Source organism: Lepidochelys kempii, chromosome 2 (genome assembly GCF_965140265.1).
Source record: "Lepidochelys kempii isolate rLepKem1 chromosome 2, rLepKem1.hap2, whole genome shotgun sequence".
Taxonomy (NCBI): Eukaryota; Metazoa; Chordata; order Testudines; family Cheloniidae; genus Lepidochelys; species Lepidochelys kempii.
The window spans coordinates 235,980,778-236,000,807 of record NC_133257.1 but is presented as its reverse complement, the minus strand read 5'-3'; the positions used below and the strand labels follow the sequence as shown (position 1 = coordinate 236,000,807).

The 20,030-nt window shown below is 41.8% G+C and overlaps 1 protein-coding gene across 1 annotated transcript in view; it reads right to left on the bottom strand.

The window, feature by feature from the left end:
- The window catches only part of GPR158 (G protein-coupled receptor 158), a 320,809-nt gene that overhangs the window by 35,434 nt on the left and 265,345 nt on the right, over positions 1–20,030 (bottom strand). The window contains exon 7 of the mRNA XM_073334275.1: positions 972–1,210. Within this exon, the coding sequence (XP_073190376.1) occupies positions 972–1,210 (239 nt within the window). The remainder of the gene's footprint in view (positions 1–971; positions 1,211–20,030) is intronic.

The following is a 20,030-nucleotide window of genomic DNA, read 5'->3' as shown; positions in this document are numbered from 1 at the left end:
ATGGCAGAAAGCAGGTAAAATAGAGCTAGAGACATACAATTCTCCCCCAAGGAGTTCAGTCACGAATTTAATTAACATATATTTTTTTAACGAGCATCATCAGCACGTGTGTCCTCTGGAATGGTGTCCAAAGCATGAAGGGGCATACAAATGTTTAGCATATCTGGCATGTAAATATCTTGGAATGCCGGCTACAAAAGTCCTATGTGAACACCTGCTCTCACTTTCTGGTGACATTGTAAATAAGAAGTGGGCAGCATTATTTCCCGTAAATGTAAACAAATTTGTTTGTCCTAGCAATTGGCTGAACGAGAAGTAGGACTGAGTGGACTTGTAGGCACTAAAGTTTTGCATTGTTTTGTTTTTGAGTGCAGTTATAGAACAAAAAAAAGTACATTTTTAAGTTACACTTTCACGATAAAGTGATTGCACTCTAGTACTTGTATGAGGTGAATTGAAAAATACTGTTTCTTTATCTTTTTTACAGTGCAAATATTTGTAATAAAAATAATAATATAAAAAGAACACTGTACACTTTGTATTCTGTGTTGTAATTGAATCAATATATTTAAAAATGTAGAAAAAATCCAGAAATATTTAATAATTTTCAATTGGTATTCTATTGTTTAACAGTGCAATTAAAACTGTGATTAATTGTAATTAATTTTTTTAATTGCAATTCATTTTTTTGAGTTGATTGTGTGAGTTAACTGCAATTAATTGACACCCCAGTATGCATCCGATGAAGTGAGCTGTAGCTCACAAAAGCTTAAGCTCAAATAAATTGGTTAGTCTCTAAGGTGCCACAAGTACTCCTTTTCTTTTGACACCCTTAGTTATTTAATTTTCCTATATGCTTTTCAGGTGAAGGTCCAAGGTCTGACAAACGCTTTGAGAGGTTTTGTTTAGTTTTTTGTAAAGTAAACGAGCTTTATTTAAAAATTAAGAGACAAGCCAAAAAGTCAACATACCAATAGCCATCATGTAATCCCAGCGGTCTAGGAGGCACATATTGAAGATCAGGTGGTCTGATGTTTGTCCCTGGCCAATAAGTGAAATATTTCTCTCCAAGTTTTGGCAGACTGCAGAAGTCCAGCCGATCAGGAACCAAAAGACTATCAGGAGAATTACAGCCAGCATCCTCAACACTCGGCCACCTGTCATGTATGGAATACGTTGAGCAGTTTGGGACAGGAATACCTTCAAAACTCTGTAAAACCAAAGAATGACATTTGAAGGATCATTACTTTCACATTTATTATATTTAAATTGAACTGATTGCTTATTAGAGACTGCCAGGCAACAAGAATTAGCGAATTTGACCAGTAATTTTTAAAGCAAAGTTTGTGTCCAAATCTCCTAATCAGAGTTGAAATTTTTTCTACAATTGAAGAGCAAAAATACACAAAATCTTCTGTCTTGAGTCTCATCATATGAACAACCCTTGATGTTCAGCAATAAAATCTTACTTCAAGATTAGCATCTACATTTACTTTTACAGGAGAGAAAGTAAATGTAACTGGCACTTCTTAACAAAGAATAGAATAGGGTCTATTAAGGCAGAAGAGCTAGAGCTTAAATCACAGTTTGACTATAAATACAAGCTTAACACTACACGTTAAGTGAACTTGGAGATCTCAGTAAGTTCAACATTATTCAGCTGTTTTCTTCCTGACAGTTACACCATATGGAGGCATACTTTTTAATCTTTCCTTGTTTGATAGATATGATGTTCAGTTCTCCCTTTTTAGATACTAAATATTTTATATTTGATGCAGATTCCAAAACACTTCAGACAAGAAAAGAGATGGGATCAGGACAGATAATTTTCACAGGAGTGAGTCACGCACAAATTTCCTCTACCTTTATCAACCAAAAACTAATCTTGCATTCTCATTTTTAGAAGAAGGAGCTTACTACAATTCCTGGATCCTTAAAAATTTAGCCTGACCAAAGGATTTCCCACCATGCAGGGTGAATGCCACAGAATAACACTGAGTTCCTCAGGTAGGAAAAATAACCACCCTTTTCTTGCATAACTGGGGGAATGTGAAGGGTATAAATTAGACCACAATTCAAGAAAAAATGTATAGCATGAAATATATGAAGCTTTGAGAATTATGGAAGCATTACTTTTCAACAATTTGAGAATTATACCAGCAAATTTCCTTTTCTATCTATTTTGGCTCTTCAAAGTCAAATTTTTAGATAATATTGAAAGCCAACATGTTAACCTGTTTTGGTTGGGATGAGTCAGGACAAGTCAAATTTCTTCCAGCACCATCTCAATGACTTTTGTCCATAAAATACTTTCCCAATGGAATTGGTTGAAGCTGTATTGTGTGATCACTTAAAACTAGATTGGACAGAGCCCTGGAGACATGCTGTATACTGTTATTCTGGAAGGTAGTAATGGCTACTATCGAGTTGGTCTTTGATCTATAGACAATCACAGACGTCATTCAAGCTGATGGATGTGCTAACCATCCTTCCTTTAGGATAAATGGAAAGAGCAATTAGCCCTCTTATGGAATGAAATAGCTGAAGACAATTGAAACTCCCGCTCAAGGCAACTGGCAGATGATGAAGCCTGAGCAGAGATAAGCTATGTGTTCTGAGGGGTTTCACCTGGACTGATTGCAAACGCAGGAATAAGGGGACTCACTGGTTGCGTGTTGTGTGTGAGGCTATGCCTACACTCATAGGCGCCGACTCCATGGGTGCTCCGGGACTGGAGCACCCACGGGGAAAAATGGGTGGGTGCTCTGCACCCACTGGCAGCTCCCCACCCTGACACCCCAGCTCACCTCTGCCCCACCTCCGCCTCCTCCCCTGAGCGTGCCGCCGAGTCCTGCTTCTCCCCCCTCCCTCCCAGTGCTTGCGCTGTGAAACAGCTCTTTCGCACAGCAAGCGCTGGTGGGAGGGAGGGAGAGAGGGGGGAGGAGGAGGAACACGACGCACTTGCGAAGAGGCGGGGCGGGGGCTGGGATTTGGGGAGGGGTCCAATAGGGCCAGAGAGGGGGCGGAGTCAGGGCGGGGTCAGGGGGACACGAGCACACACCAACGCCAAGGAAAGTTGGCGCCTGTGTCTACACTACAAGCAAGGGATGTGATTCCCCTGCTTATGCACACATACTTGTGCTAGCTCTCATCAAGCTAGCATGAGTATAAATAGCAGTGTAGCCATGGTAGCATGGGGAGCAGCCCAAGAAACACCCGGTTTCAGACACGTACATACTCGGATACACTGTGTCTCTGCTTCAGTTACCTGTGTTACTATAGCTACACGGCTATTTATGCTTACCCTAGCTCGATGAGTACAGATAGCCTGAGAGGCTGAGAGCTGGCAGAAAGGCAGCAGACAGCGAGAGAAGCAGGGATGAAAGCAGCTCGGAGAGGGAGTAGAGCAGGGGTGGCCAACCTTGGCTCTGGAGCCCCATGCGGCTCTTCAGAAGTTAATATGCGGCTCCTTGTATAGGCACCGACTCCAGGGCTGGAGCTACAGGCGCCAACTTTCCAATGTGCCGGGGGGGCTCACTGCCCAACCCCTGGCTCTGCCACAGGCCCTGCCCCCACTCCACCCCTTCCCGCCCCCTCCCCTGAGCTTGCTGTGCCCTCGCTCCTCCCCGTCCCATCCCCCCTGAACCCCCAGCACGCCATGAAAAAGCTGATCGGGAGGTGCTGGGGGACGGGGGGTGGAGCTGATGAGGGGCTGCTGATGTATTACTGGTTTCAGAGTAGCAGCCGTGTTACTGTGGCTCTTTGCCAATGTACACTGGTAAATTCAGGCTCCTTCTCAGGCTCAGGTTGGCCACCCCTGGAGTAGAGGGACAGAGCTCATTGGGGCACAGGATTGGCTGGAGAGGCAGGCCTGGAAACTGTGAGCAAGGAAACTCCAGCTGTTTGATTCCTGCTGTGTTCAGGGAAACAGGACTTTATACACATTCCCTGTAAACAAAATATCTGACTTGTATAATCAATTTCTCCTCCTAAAGGAAACAACCTGGCAAGCCCCCAAATATTGATTAACTGCATGGGTCCAAAGAGGCAACAGCATGAACAGTCCTGCAGTGGCAGCTGAATGTATAAAATAACCTACCTGAGCAATTTTTCTTAATTTCTAATTTCTATTATTTTATGGCTTTTCTGAGTAATCCTGTCAAACAGCTCCGTTAAACAATTCATTGATGTTTGTGATACAAAAGCTATATTTACACACATTAAATGATGAGAAAAGGGTTAAGAAGTGGGCAGAGTGTATTGCTGACTAGACTTCCATACAGGAGGCAAAGTTTGCTGGCTATTTTCACTGGCGAAACACAGTATATGGGGCTAGCTACTCAGCCTGTTTAAATCAGTATAATTCCAATGAAGTCAATGGAGCTATGCCAATTTACGTCAGTTGAAGACCAGACACACATTTTCTACTTACTGGACTTTTTTTAAAGTAAAGTAAAGTTTTAAAAGGTCGCATCTATCAGTGCAAGAAATGTAATTGAGAAGATTCAGGCTCAGACTCTGCTATTTTCAGTACAGCTGAGCTTGCCATCACTTTTGCATGACATAGCACAGATGGCATAGAAATGTTGATCTAGAGATGAGCATAACCTTGCATATACGGAGACACCCCACAGCTCTGCCTGTGCACTATATTAGCGCTCCGGTACAACAACTCAATCTACTACTGAAAAAAACTTTTCAGAATCATCTTCTCGCAATTCTACATGTGCAAGAGCATTGCAAATGCCAAAAGAAATACAGAAGACACCAGAATTTCTAGAACATTCTAATAGTGTTTCTTACCATGATGTCAGCAGAACTGTTGGAAAAAACATGGAGAACTAGCACACCAGTGACCCAGCAACAATTTACATCTATCACCCACAATAACAATAATAAACTCAAAAACTTAAATGATGCCCCTCATCTGGATATCCCACTGTGTCTTCTGTGTCTGTCCTTGAGACTGACTCTTTGGACCAAGATGTCAGCAGTTAATAAATAAAAGTAGTCGGTGTAACCTGAAGTAAAGCGTGCACTGGAGATGACTGTATGCTTCAAACAAACAGAGAACAGAAGGCAAAACCAGCTGGTACATGGAATAGATGCAGTGTCTAGAGACTGTAAATGAGTAATGGGTCAGTATTTTAATTTTGTCTGTAAATTGGTTACCACTACCCCTGCATTGCTATTTAGGATCAAATGCTTGCCTTTGCTGAGTGGGTGTGCTGGGCTAAGGGCATGAAAGGGAAGAGAGTCTCTTGGGGCTGTGGAGCTCCAGTGGGCTAATTTGCCCAACATTGCCTTGAATATTCTACCTAGCTGTTGCATGGGCCCACTAGGAGTAGGGGAACAGGCCTTCCTCCCATCTGTCCCCCCAATCCAGCTGTTAGGGACCAGATCATAGACAGTCAAACCTAGTGGGTCAGAGCTGGAACTGGCATCAGGAGCCAAGCCAAGGGTCAGAGTGGAAGTTAGGAATTGAGAGGTGGGCCAGTAGCCAGAAAATGAGCCAGACTCAGAGCTGGGCCTGGTAGCTAATGGTCAGGAGCAGAGCATAGGGGCATGAACCAGAGAAAAGGCAAGGATCAGGCATGAGGCAGGAGCGGGGCAGAAATTGAGGGCAAGGGCAGGAGCAAGGCATGAACCAGGAACAAGCACAGGAGAAGAGCAGGAAGTGGGAACAGGAGTTGGATGCAGATTGCAGGAAACATGCAAGAGTGGGGTCTAATGCTGCAGCAACAGAAAGTCCACGTGGTTGCTCTGTCATAAATATAAAGGGAAGGGTAAACCCCTTTAAAATCCCTCCTGGCCAGAGGAAAAATCCTCTCACCTGTAAAGGGTTAAGAAGCTAGGATAACCTCGCTGGCACCTGACCAAAATGACCAATGAGGAGACAAGATACTTTCAAAAGCTGGGGAGAGGGAAAAACAAAGGGTCTGTTTGAGTGATGCTTTTGCCAGGGACAGAACAGGAATGGAGTCTTAGAATTTAGTAAGTAATCTAGCTAGATATGCGTTAGATTATGATTTCTTTAAATGGCTGAGAAATTAAGCTGTGCTGAATAGAATCCTGATTTTACAGAGGTGATTCTTTTTATTGTTACTTCTTTTTTACTGTTTCTTCTATTAAAATTCTTCTTGTAAGACCAGAATGCTTTTTTCATTGTTCTTAAGATCCCAGGGTTTGGGTCTGTGGTCACCTATGCAAATTGGTGAGGATTTTTACCAAACCTTCCCCAGGAAGTGGGGTGCAAGGGTTGGGAGGATTTTGGGGGGAAAGACGTTTCCAAACAACGCTTTCCTAATAAAATAAACCCTGATAAACTTTTGGTGGTGGCAGTGGAAGTCCAAGGGTAAAGGGTAAAATAGTTTGTACCTTGGGGAAGTTTAACCTAAGCTGGTAAAAGTCAGCTTAGGAGGTTTTCATGCAGGTCCCCACATCTGTACCCTAGAGTTCAGAGTGGGGAAGGAACCTTGACACATGCAAGAGTGGGGTCTGATGCTGCAGCAACGGAAAGTCCACATGGTTGCTCAGACAGCCCACCCCAGTCATTTCTGGCTCAAGTAGTGCGTGTAAACCAATCAGGTGACCACACACCTTGGGCATTCCAACAGACTTCCTGTGGGCCTGATGTTTCAGGATTTGGTGAATTGCTGCTTCGTCTCTCTCACTTGGAGGTGACAAGAGAGCATCAGAGACCCAAGCCCATCACTGACCCAAGTTTAGACCCACTGAAACAGAAGACCTGCACACTCAGATCCTTACAGCAGTATAGCCACTCTAGCCAATGAAGGATTTGGCCCAAAATTTATAAGGACCTGTCTGGGGGGTAATAAATGGCAATGTTCATATTTGAGGATATACTGGTGATACCTTAATGAATTACTGATCAAACAGACTAAAGAATTGAATGATCGGGGAATTCAATTATGCGTTTCCTAACAAATCATATTGGCTTTTAAATAGACATTGATTCCATGATTCCTTACCCTGGATTTAAAGAGGACTTGTATTATAAGAGACAAGCCCAGCCCAGCCCAAACTTGTCAGACAAAGTGTGACTCAGAGGAAAGAGAGAAATGCTATTAAGTGGGGGTGGGATTTCTTTTTTTCTTAATGCGTGGTAACAACTACCTTTGCAAGCACATAAATCTAGGATCTAAACGTGGTCCTAATCTATAAGCTGTTTCTGTATAAGTCCTCCCCCATATCTCCTGAGGGTTTTCTACTCCCTGTTTTCTTCTTACATTAAGTGTAGCTATTGTACTGTATCTGTAAACAAATATTAATGTTTATACAACACACAGAAGATATTGGATTGGATTTTGGAATATTCCACTGGAGCCAGAGGAACATTATTAAGGTAATTTTGAGAATCTTTGACAAAAGGCCTATTAAGAGTGTAGGGAATAATTTATGTTGCCATAATTTCTATGTATGTGGGTTAGGGTGAGGAAAGTTTAAAGTAAGGAGGTGAGTTCACATGCAGGAATCAAAAGGCTATCAGTAGGAGATTGTGAAAAGGGGCTCAATACTTATCTCATTTAAGTCAGTGGCAAATTTTCCCACCGACTTTAATGGGAGCAGGACTGAGCCCAGTATCATGCAACTTTAATAATATGGAAATATTAAAAATACTTTATTTGTTTTCATTGATATTTATTAATTTGAACTAGATCTTGTCAATCCATCCACATGTAGATTTGGAATGAGAAAACTGATTCTTATTTTCTTAAATTAAATCAGCCACCTAGATTACAGTATTTTCCCATGCTGTATACATGTTTTGTATTCATCTTTCATCTCTGTGCCTAAAATTTCAATCCAATGTTAAATGTAAAATGGGCCCTCTGAAGAAAGCTGATTTTCTTGTGGAATTCTGATCAAAATGTTTCAGTGTGTGGAGCTGACTCTGAAGAGTACAGCTAGAGAGTCTTTTGACATACCAGCTGAGGTTTGTTTGTCCCTTGAGCCTCCCCATTTCCCAGCTCACTCTTGTGCTTCATGCTTTGGTTTTGGTTGGCTGCTGTCCTCCATTCCAGGGGAGACTGCACTGCATATATGTTGTTTTTGAAGCACTGTAGTTTGCTTATTACCATATTGCCAAGATGTCCCACCCTCATCACAAATGGACAAATGGCTGCTCCTCCTCTGCTTTTGCCCATTCTGGATCTGGGTCTGTGTTGTATTGACTATCTGGGGACTGAGGGGTAATAAGGATCAACACTGGACCTGCCGTGACACATCACCAGGTTTCAATAATGCAGACCATATTGGATCTCATCTGCACAAAATCCTTGTCTGCTATCCATTAATTATATCTCCTAACGGAAATAAACCACCCCATGGATCAGTTTCTGTACTAACACCCCAGGCTATCCCACTTAGATCATCGGTACTGCACAGGATATAAATCAGCACAGAATTTGACCCCTTAACTGTAAAGTTATCTGATCACTCAGAACTATCACAGCATATACAACTCTTATTTATGGTGTTAAATAAGGAACCCAGTCAAACCATTCCCAAATTATTAGTAGCAGAAACATTACAGTCTGTCAACTTTTCACCTTTGGGGTTAAGCTGCATGGTTACTTCTGCTTCTTCAACATCTACAGATGTCAATAATAATGTCCTGTCTAAAATTCCTAGAATTTTGAAAAACACCTGCTACCAAGAGAGCCTCTATAGTGTCTTTGACTCATGTCCTTGAGCCACTGCTGTTACTTTTGTTAACATAAACACTTCAATTATTTCTCTGTGGCAGACATATTTAAAATGATTATACATACTTCACCTGCTAAAAATGAATTCTGTGCATCAGCTCCTCAAACATCCTTTTCCATAAGCAACCCAATCCAGTCTAACCCTTTTCCCCAATTCAAATTGAAGGTGATTTGTTGTAGAAACATTAAGTTCACAAGGCTCTTTCTTCTGGTGCTTTGGTCTAACAACTATAAATCCTTCAGGCTACACAAGCAGTGGCTAAGGTAATTATTTGCTTCTAAAAATCACCAGGTGATCATTATCTTTTTGTAAATCTAAAGCCATTCAGTTCTTTACCCGTACCAAAGACTTTCAGAATTGGCAATACAAAAGATCTCAAGGTCACTATTTAGCCAGAAGCTTATACTGTGAAAATAGATCTGAGTAATGCCTGCCTGTTAATCTCCTCTCACCATAGTTCAGCACATTTTGAAAACCTCTATTTCAAAACTAGGTTCACTTGGAGTTTATGGATTTGAACTCACCACTCCAACTAAACGTCAGGATTGCAACCTGCGTTGAACTGAACCCACCGATTTTAATTTGACTTAATTTGGTGAATGAAAGCAGTAGGTTTGAAACAGTTCTATTTCCTTTTAGTTTTGCTCTCCACAGACATTCTCTGTTGCTGAAAATGTATATAGACAGTTTTAATAAGCCTCTTCAGAGGCAGACATATTTTTCCACTGGTCCATCTTAGGGTACTATTGCCCAGATGTGGTATATTTCTGTTCCCAGCTCTGCCACTGACTTCTAGTGTGACCCCTGCCAAGTCACTTAGTCTCTCTGTGCCTCAGGTTTCTCCATTTGTTAAATGGGGATAACAACTTTTGCTTCTTCCACAATGCCCCAAGAAAGGAGTTAATAACAACATATAGCATAGATGCTAAATACAGTTATTCCCTCCCCTGGGTTTTCCGGTGAATTCTGTCTTAAGCATTTGCTTAATTGCTTTGCTGGATCAAGGCATCAGATCTTTAGAACAGGGACTAATTTTATTTATATATGTTGTTCAGTTCAACCACACCGTTGGTCATTTAATAACCATTTAATAACCGTTTGGTCATTTAATTTATGAGATTTGTGATAACATTTCAAGAGCTGGCAACACTGATAACAAAAGCACTTGCCTACCTCACAGGATGTTGTGAGGCTTAGTTCACTAACTTTTGTAAAGCACTTTGAGATCCTTTAATGGAAAGCACTATAGAATAATTGTACAAGGTATTATTCTGAGTCAGAAACCAAAGACTAGTTCACTAACCATAAGTTAGGCGATTAAATATATTTCACTCTGCCACCAGATTTATTGTGGGGACTAAAATATTTATCAATTGCATATTCACAAATTATCTTATTTTTCTTTATTTTTAAAAATAAATGTTATTTGACAAACATTAAATAATATTTTAGCAACAGAAGAAAAAACAACAAGAGAGTCAAGAAAAGTATGTACTGGGATACTTAACTGTTTTTACTCTCTGTCTTGTTTTATATATGGCCAATATGACATGTTAACTGTTAATTTACCTACGGTGTAATTGTGTTTGAAACAGACAGATATCATACCTTTAAAATAATCTAATTTTTTAATTCACTGACTTTCCTAAAGTCAAATTAAATAGCAAGTTTTTGCAGTAAATCAACCACTAAATCACCTCACCTCTAACTGGTCCCTTCTGATTTATTATTGCTTTGAATAATAGTATTGAAAAACATTAATAGTGCTATTATCATGACTTAATACAATTCTGTTACTGAATCTTCTAATGGAATAAATTAGTTGAGTTAATGCAATGCATTGCAAAATTCAGGCTTGTAACCACAGTAGGATCTATGAACTCAGTGATTACTATGAAAACTCAAACTCTTACTGTTATGTGAAAAATAGAGTACAATTCATTTACTCCTAGAGCCACGTTCTGTTTTCTTTGCACATACCTACATGATTATAAGATTGTACTGAGAGGTCTAACCCGGTCAGACAAGATTAAAGAAATATATTTAACAATATAAACTAGTTCTTTGAAACGAGCAGTGGATAATACCAGTAGATCCTAGACCAAATCTACTTTGCTAAATCCGGCATTAACACTTCCATTTTTAAAACACACTGCTTTGAAGCAGCCCCATTTGAGAAAGAAATGGGCTGTAGATACTGTATCAGATTATTTAGAAGGCACACATACATGATCATTAACTAATATCATTTCACTATTACAGAACTTCCTCTCCATAAATTCCAACTTATTTATTTATTGTTCTCTCTAAGCATTCCCCAAGAACACTGCAGAAAGTGGAGCAGCCATTATGTGCTCAGTAATAACTCATACAGTGCAGATAAGAAATGTTGGCCAGGATGGAGTCAAAAATGGAAGGATCAGAGGAATTCAGTTCCCCTAGTTAAAATACTAAAATAAAGAAAAGAGTAAGAATCACTTCAGAAATACTGTATATATACGAACATCTGAAAAGCTGTTGCAGAGGGATGGATTGTTCTGCTCTGATTAGCCTCAGCTTGGCTTGCAAAGTGTTGGCAGTAAGGTACACAGCTGTGTGCAATACCCCTGTGTTTGCCTGTAAAGTACTTCTCCATAAATTATGCACACTATCAACTAATGGTATTGTTATTTAAACAGATCAATTAAATTCAAACTCTGGAGGAGATGAATTACATTAATAACACTTTTTTCTGCAGTTTCAAATAATGTGCAACCTTTAATTAAAGAAAAGATTTGAAAATTGTCTTGTTTCAGTAATGTCTGGAGATAACGAATCCTTTCTTAAGATTCAAGGTCTTACTGTCAGATAAATGCTCTTTCAGCTGTATGGTGTGTAGCAATGGGAAGATCCACTCACTAATTAGGTTAATTGTGAATTAATATGCCTTATGAATGTCACAGAGGATCTCTCCTTGAAACAATTTTTGTAAAATTTTTTTAAAAATGTCTGTCTGAATTTAAATTTGGTGAAAATGATTCAGGAGAAAAGTTGCATTTCTTAGCAAGTACAAGCTTCGGGCTTATTTCTCATGACCTAGTGACTCACTGCTCTAAGCTGTGTACACACTGCCAGGAATCTCATACAACTTGACAGGATTATCTATTGATGGTAACTCAGCATTAAAGGTGTGTCTAGTCTGAAATAACTATTTTTGATCTTTATGTATGTTAGTGCAAGAATATGGAGGGGAGGTGCAAAGAAACTAATGAACAGTGGTTTTAGCAGTAAGCATGCTGCCTCAGGCTTCTTCTTGAGATCTTAAATCCTTTAGAATATCTGTTATTTAACTGATGCTATGAGATCCTCTATGCTTTGATCAGATTTGTAGTGAAAGCACAAATCAGTTTAGTAACATACAGTGGGAAAATTCTGCTCACAGATGCACTCCAAGGTACATTATTTCTCTTTAGTAATAATATTTAGTATGGTAAAACGTTCCACACACTTAATGCAGTGGGTAACATGCCACCCTCATTCCACATACAAAGCTATATACATCCACCAAAAACAGCACATGGCTTTGTAGTGAGAAGGTGTGGCCCCCCTCAGAGAGGGATCACAACACGTCCCCTGGAGGGGCCAAACCTGGAGAACCACGTCCGCCCTGCCGGAAGCGGAAGGGCAGGATAGGAACAGAAAGTGCAAAAGGCAGGCCCTGCAGCTCAGTTGGGCGGGAGCCACTAGAGGAGATGGACGCATCCTGCCTGCTGCTGGAGCCTGCAGAGGAGGCCTTCTGAGGATGGAGCTCCCAGGACCTCTGGCCGACCAAGACGCTGAGGAGTTGCCAGGGCTGCCACCTGAGGCCTGGCCGGATCTCCACAGGCTGCTGGCTGACCAAGACGCTGAGGAGATGCTGGGGCTGCCGCTTGCGGACTGGCCAGAGCTCCCCAAGATGACAGACACAGGAAGGCCCGAGGGGGAGAGTAGGAAGCAGCCCAGGGAAACCAGGCAACAGTCTGGTTGGGAGCTGGCCTGATAGAAGGTCAGCATGTTGTGGGGGGATCCCTGCTGACCCCGTGGCAGACTACTCCGCCGCTGTTAGGGCCCTGGGCTGGGACGCGTACACGTTGGAACAGGGGAACCAGAATGTGACTTGGGACTTAGCCAAGGAATACTACTGTGACATTATAGTGGTGCTGAAAAACCTAATAGAGTATTGTGACATACTTCTGTTGTGAGCCACCTCCGTGAGTTTCAATCACCTGCAGCTGACACTGATGTACTAACAGAAAGCAGACAATCAGCAGAGGCTCTTCAAGGGTAACACATTTTGGCCATGGTTTTGTGCTGAGGAGAATTTTAATGCACTTTAAGGGCCTTCTTGAGCAATGTTTTTGTTATATGTTAACTGCTCTTTTTCGGGTTGCTCTATAGGGAGCACTTAAGTAGGGCCCTCTGAAATCCGCATTAACGAGAATACGGACAGAATCACAGAATCCTGCTCTCCCCGGCACTATGACCACAGCAGCTGGCAAGCAGGGCGGGCTGCATGGCTGAGCTACCTGCAGCAGCCGCATGTAGGAGAACTAAGCTGCTTTGGATCAGGAGCCTCCTGATCTGCTGTCCTGCGCAGAGCCAGGGAGGGGCTGATGTCGGGGTGTCCCCTTCCCCCCCACTGGTGTACCTGGTCTCTGCTGACCTGGGCGGGGGGAGCAAGGGAGCGCCTGTCTGTGAACCAGCCTCTGGCTCAGGAGTGGGCGCTGCCGGCTGCTGTCTGAACAAGTGTTCAGGCTGGTGAGTACCCTGCTTACGGAGCCAGCGTGTGGACACACTAACTCAGGTGCACACACTCCCCCAGTGCACACAGTTTCTCTCTCTCTCTCACACATACACACACACATACACGTGCACCCCCCTCCACGCACACATGCTCCCCACATACACTCGGGCTCTGTCTCTCTCTTTCTCTCTCTCACACACACACTCCTCCCCTGCACACTCCTGTGGACTTCTTATGTTACTGTTCAGCAGTGTTACTGAGCGCTACTTTAAAAAATCATTCAAATGTGTTACTTTTACTGTATATTGTATATCTGCAGGATGTTTTGTTTAAATTGCAGGATTTCTTTCTAAAATCATTTTTTCCCATTTGCAATCCAATTCTGAACATTTTTATTATTCATAGTAAGGCTAATTTTTGTCAATGTATCAAACAATTTTGATTAAACAAACCCATAAAGATGGAATTAATATTTTTAAAAAGGAAAAAAAATAATAATAAATCTGAAAATGCACAATAATAAAATGCATTTCATAGGGCCCTACTTAAGCATTATTAAAGTAATTTTTTTAAAGTTCTGTAAAGCTTTGAGAGGGACTTCACACATTCCCTCCTCACAATGTTTTCTGACATCGTTGCCTACAGCACTTATCAGGTGCTATACATGATTACTCCCTGGGCATAAGTACTACCATGGTTTCAAGAACTCATGACTGTTTGGTAAGGGTTGAGTAAAAGCACTGCTCAGTGTCAGATATCTTCAATGTTAATTTAGTTTTGTTTCCGTTGTCTGTATTATCACTTAAATTATTAACAAAGATATAAATATGATTCACTTAACTTGCCTTCTGGTTTTCATTCTGGTGCTTTGTACAGCAACAGTTATTTCGTGGCTTACTTCATTGTCACGAACACTTGTTTTTAAAAAATGACAAATTCATAGGCAGTGGAGGGAAGGGGTTGTCGGAGAGAGGAAATTGTTTGCATTTCCATGGCACCAGACTTTTAAGCAATCATAGTCATGTGCTGTGAATTCTGCTACTCCACCCCAAACCTTTGGGATGGACCCATGTCGGGGTGGTGCAGTGGTGAGGGATGTGGTGTGGTGGTGGGGGATATGCTGAGGCATGTAGCATCACAGCAAGAGGGGATGTTGGCAGGGAAGGTGGGGGTCCATCCACTGTAAAACTTACCAGTGTTTCCTGCAGTGTCTCTTGGACTTTCTCAGGGTGGACTTCCTCATTTGGGTACACCATGTAGGTGTAGGATCATGTGCTCCTCTTCCTCCATGTCTCCCTTCCCGGTCCCTGCAATCTCCTGACTCTGCCCCTCATCAGTGTTCCGTTGTATAATGAGGCCAGTGAGTTAAGGAGGGGTCCGTGAGTCACTTCAGGCTCCATACTCACAGCCCTGGGGAGCACCTGGTCCAGCTCATTGAAGCAAGGGCATATGTTAGGTCCCCTCCCGGAGTGACCATTGGAGTCCTTCACCCTTCATTACAAAATCCTGAGGAGCTTCATGCATTCCTGGTGCTGGGATGGAGTCCGGTGAATGCCAGCCTCCTTGAAATCTCCCGGTACTGGTGAATGTTCCTGCTGACCTGGGAGAAGTCGCAGAGGATGGTGTACTCTGACCACACATTGATCAGCACCTGGGTGTGCTCCAGAGACCACATAGCTCCTCTCAGACCATGATCACCTGTATTGATCAATAGATTTTAGCAGAAAACTGTTCTGAAGGGCTCAGCACAGGTTACTACCATTGCTGGAAATGGGAGTTTGGGGTGGGGAAGAGTGAAGTCAGGGATGTTTATACCTTGGAGTAAGGGTCAGGCAGCAAATGGATCAAGGCATTCTGGGAATGGCCTTGGAGAACTATTGATACATGACCCTGCCCCCATCCTCACTGCACTGTATAATGGGTACAGTGCCATGCCACAGCAGAAACGTGCATATGCCCACACCCCTCATGCGTGCTAGCTTTTGCACACAACACTGTCCTTCAGAGCGTCAGATGTGGACAACAAGGGGCGCATAACATAATAACAGACACGTAACTGTGTACAGTCGCAAGTGTAGACATACCTTTATAAAGAGAGCCACAAGCTATTAACCAATAAGCTAACGACGTGTACAACAACTACCAAAATATAAATATATTTAAATCATGGACAAAGCATAAACGACAGAGAAGGTTCTGGCACACTGGCTGGCTGTGCCTATGAAACACAATTATACAGTCACCTAAAGGAATGCCTTGCACAGTCACAGAGCCACCCATCTGATTATGGAAAATGAAATTCTTATGATAATAAAAAAGAATGAAAAGGAAAAAATGTTTTAGAGAGCAGAAGTTAAGAGAGAGGCTGCAATGAGGAAGCAAGCAAAAACTGTCACAGCTCTGTCGAGTAGGCACAGTACAAAAACTAAATTAATTGCTAACACTATATTGCCAGCCACAGTAAACATTTTTAGAAAGAGATAAATTGGCTAGCTAAGAATAGCCTCATCAGAGAAACAGCAAACCCTAAATGCTAATGAGCCTGCTTCAATTAAAAAAAAAAAAGGGGGCCTGAATAATGTTCAAACACTGGGCCAAATTCTGCCCTGGAGACTTCAGTGGAGTTAAAACTGCTTACACCAGCACTGAATTTGGCCCCTTCAATTTAGTACATGGCTAAATGTTCCATATAGCATGAAATAGAGAATAAAAAATCAGTACCAGCTATTTGAACATGGAAGACAGAATACCAATGGAAAATCTGCACTCCTTGCTGCTCAAAGCAGAGAATAATTTAACAATCCAACACTGGCCTCCAAAATGGATTATTCCATAGAAGACAATGAAACCCTCAAAACGCCACCTCAGTGAGAAACACTTTCCCCTCACAACACTTTCCGTACCACTAGCTAGATGAAAGACTACCACCGATCCTCTCATAATTTAGCAATCAATCAAAAATTCTTGGTATATGCGTGGGGTGGGATTCATTGTTGGTTTGTTGTTGTTATTTTAAATAGTCTTGGGAAATAAAGGCCTTGTGATTTGTGTATTCCAGCTGACACACTCTGCAAACTATATCAATGATTCTGACTTTGTCTGTGTAGTAATCCAACTGAATGATTACAGACCAAGCCTCTCTGATGATAACTTGGCAAGGTGCCAATTCTTTGTACGTTTGATTGCTCTTGAGCTGCATCCAGCTGCAGCAAGTTAGAAAGCAGTAAGGTGGAAGGGTCCCAGAGTTTGGGCTGTAGCCTGAACCCAAACATCTACACTGCAATTAAACAGCCATGTAGCCCAAGTCCCGCAAGCTCAAATCAGCTGGCATGGAACAGTCCCGGGTTTTATTGCAGCGTAGACACCCTAGGAAGCTACTCACAGAAGTAGTGTTCCTCCAGCTATGATTTTGGGCATGCTTCAACTACTGGCCATTATAGGGTTCATTTCATTCACTGTCTCCCACGCTGTGGTAACTCAGGATGACTATTCAGTTAACCTGGAAGTTAGGGAGTCCACATAAGATGAAACGTTGGGGTTAAAAACTGAAAATAATGGTTGAGGCTTCCAGGGTGAATCCCTCTATATCAAAATCTTCAGGTTCATTATTGTGTTCCTTGAATTGGAGCAGGACACAGCTGCTAGGCAAGTTTTCATTTTTTTAAAAATAATACTTTTTTTCTCATAGGAGTCCAACAACTGTTTAAGAGCTTTTTTGTTTTACAAAGCCTAATCACCCATTATAGAATACAGATTTAATGGATGGAAAAACAGACAATGTATTCTTTTAAGAATATATTTGCTAGCAATCTGAAAAATGCCAGTGTTCTAATTATTTAATGATAGTAAAAAGCTTTAAATTATTTATTTAAAAATATTTGTGTTCATATTTAATAAAAAAAGAAGATTGCAGATTATTTATAGAAAAATGCATCAGTTAGATACCTGGGTATGATTTGATAGATACTGAAGAGTCTCTTCAATGTATAATATCCCTGCAGTCCTGAATTGTTTTCTTCCAGCACCTGAGGCTGTAATGTTTTGGACTTTGTGGTACAACCCAGAGATCTAATATATTTAGAGTAGACTGGCTATGTCTCAGGAAGTAACCAATTAGCACATTTGAACAATGCACAGATTGGTATAGTGTCATCTTAACATCACAACATCAGCTAATAATGTTGTCACAATATAGTTGTTACCACTGTACAGACAAAACTACTGAATTGTTGTACACGACTTATTTTTATGGTAAGTCAGAGAAGTATTAACTAGAAACACATACAGATAACTATTTTCCATAGTTATTTTTGAGGCAGATCACCTGATTCTCCCAGTACTACAAGTCTGCAAACAGATTTAAACCACTTACATGATCAGAGCTACTTTCAAGATAATCATTAGCTGGGAAAAGGTGTAGGTCAGTAAATAAGATTGGTGTGAACGTGAAATTTAAATTTACAAAAAAAAATTTAGTTATCCATACTGACCCAAATTAACACTGACAGCAGAGCTTGTGTTTCAGAGATACATGGAGTTTAAGGCCAGAAGGGACGATTAGATCATCTAGTCTGACCTCCTGTATGAGACAGGCCTTTAAATTTCACTCAGTTACCTTTGTATTGCACTCAATAACTTATTTTTGTGTTTGCATCATTTCAGTGCAGAATTGTGTATGTTATATAATTAGTAGGGCACGGGGGTTTTATTACAAAGGCTATTGTCAGGGGCAAGCTGGGATATGAGATCAGTCTAGGCATGTATTATCTGCGTGCACCCCAGGTAAAGTGAGTGTGGTCAGATCCAGCTATAACTGTACTGAATGGTGGTTAGCACTGCTTGGTAGAGATATGTTTGAGAGATCTGTGGATTATTTTGAGGTGTGTGACAGATCTGTGACTTTGATAGGAGGAGGGCTATGTTTTCTACCCTCATGTGTAGGGCCCTACCAAATTTAGGGTCTATTTTGGTCAATTTAATGGTCATAGGATTTTAAAAATCGTAAATGTCATTGTTTCAACTATTTAAATCTGAAATTTTACAGTGTTATAGTTGTAGGGGTCCTGACTCAAAAAGAAGTTGTGGGGGATCACAAGGTTATTGTAGGAGGGGTTGCGGTACTGCTACACTTACTGCTGTGCTGCTACTGGTGGGGGCTGCCTTCAGAGCTGGGCGCCTAGCCAACAGCAGCCGCTCTCCGGCAGCCCAGCTCTGAAGGCGGCACAGAAGTAAGGGTGGCCATACCGTGCCTCCCTAAAATAATCCTGTGACCCATCTGCAACTCCCTTTTGGGTCAGCACCCCCAATTTGAGAAATGCTGGTCTCCCCCATGAAATCTGCATAGTATAGTGTAAAAGCACACAAAAGACCAGATTTCACGGGGGGAGACCAGATTTCACGGGGGGAGACCAGATTTCACGGTCTGTGATGTGTTTTTCATGGCTGTGAATTTGATAGGGCCCTAATCACAAGTGTGAGGGAAAGGAAAAGGGGCATGTGGACCTACAGGATGCAGAATGCATCATTTCTATGCAGAATTTTGTAGGTGATGTTGGTAGCCAGGAATAAGGCTTTTATTACAAATCTTATTGCCAGCAGTGAGGTGGAATATGAGAGGATTATCCTTTAATGATTGTTAAGTGAAAGTACAGGTTGAGATGGTATCCTGTGAGCAAGTGTAAGGGGGTTGTAAAAGGTTGTGAAGTGGCGTGCTATTGTTTTTGGGGAATCGGCTAAGAGTCTGAGGATTTAGAACCTCCTGACTCTTATAGTGCGAAAGGCCAATAAGAGTATATGCTATGTGCATACTGAGGCATTGCTTGAAGACAGCAGAGGAAAGGTGATGTGGGCAACTCTTCCCCCCTTCTTTTTACCCTTTTAAATAGTGCTAGATGGAAACCTGTAGTGGCAGTGAATGGGTTGTAAAAGGAGGTGAAGAGCGTGTACATTTCAGCAATTATGGGGTGGTCATAGTAAAGGTGTGTGTGGGGGGAGAAGAGAGTGATGGGGCCCATTGGACATTGCGGAAAGAAGGCAGAGTTAAGGTTGCATGGGACAACCTTACCTGGGCATTTCCTGGTTTTCAGAAGTTTGAGATTTGCTCAAGTGATCATTCCACAAGGAGACAACACATTACCAAGCAACCTTAACTCTGAAGTGAGGCATTTTTTTGACACTGAATTTCCAAGATTTTTAATAGGAAAAGATATGTTGTTGGTAGGCGTTAGTAGTAATTAACACAGTTTTACATATTACGTTCCACAATTAGTATGCTGAACCAGCCAGCCCCCCATCCTCAGCAGCAGCAGCCCACCACAACTCCCCAGCCACACCCCTTACCCATTTTTTGTGTTACCCCCTCCAACCTGGCCCTCTTCCCACTACACTACCCAGGCGCTCCTACCACAAGCAAGAAACATATCTCCCTGAAGTCCTCGCTCCCTGTTATACACATGCGAGGGAGCCCAGCTGAGGAGGAAGGAGCTGAGCTGGACTTACAAAGGCAGGAAATTGACATCTGAGGGGGCAGCTGGGAAAA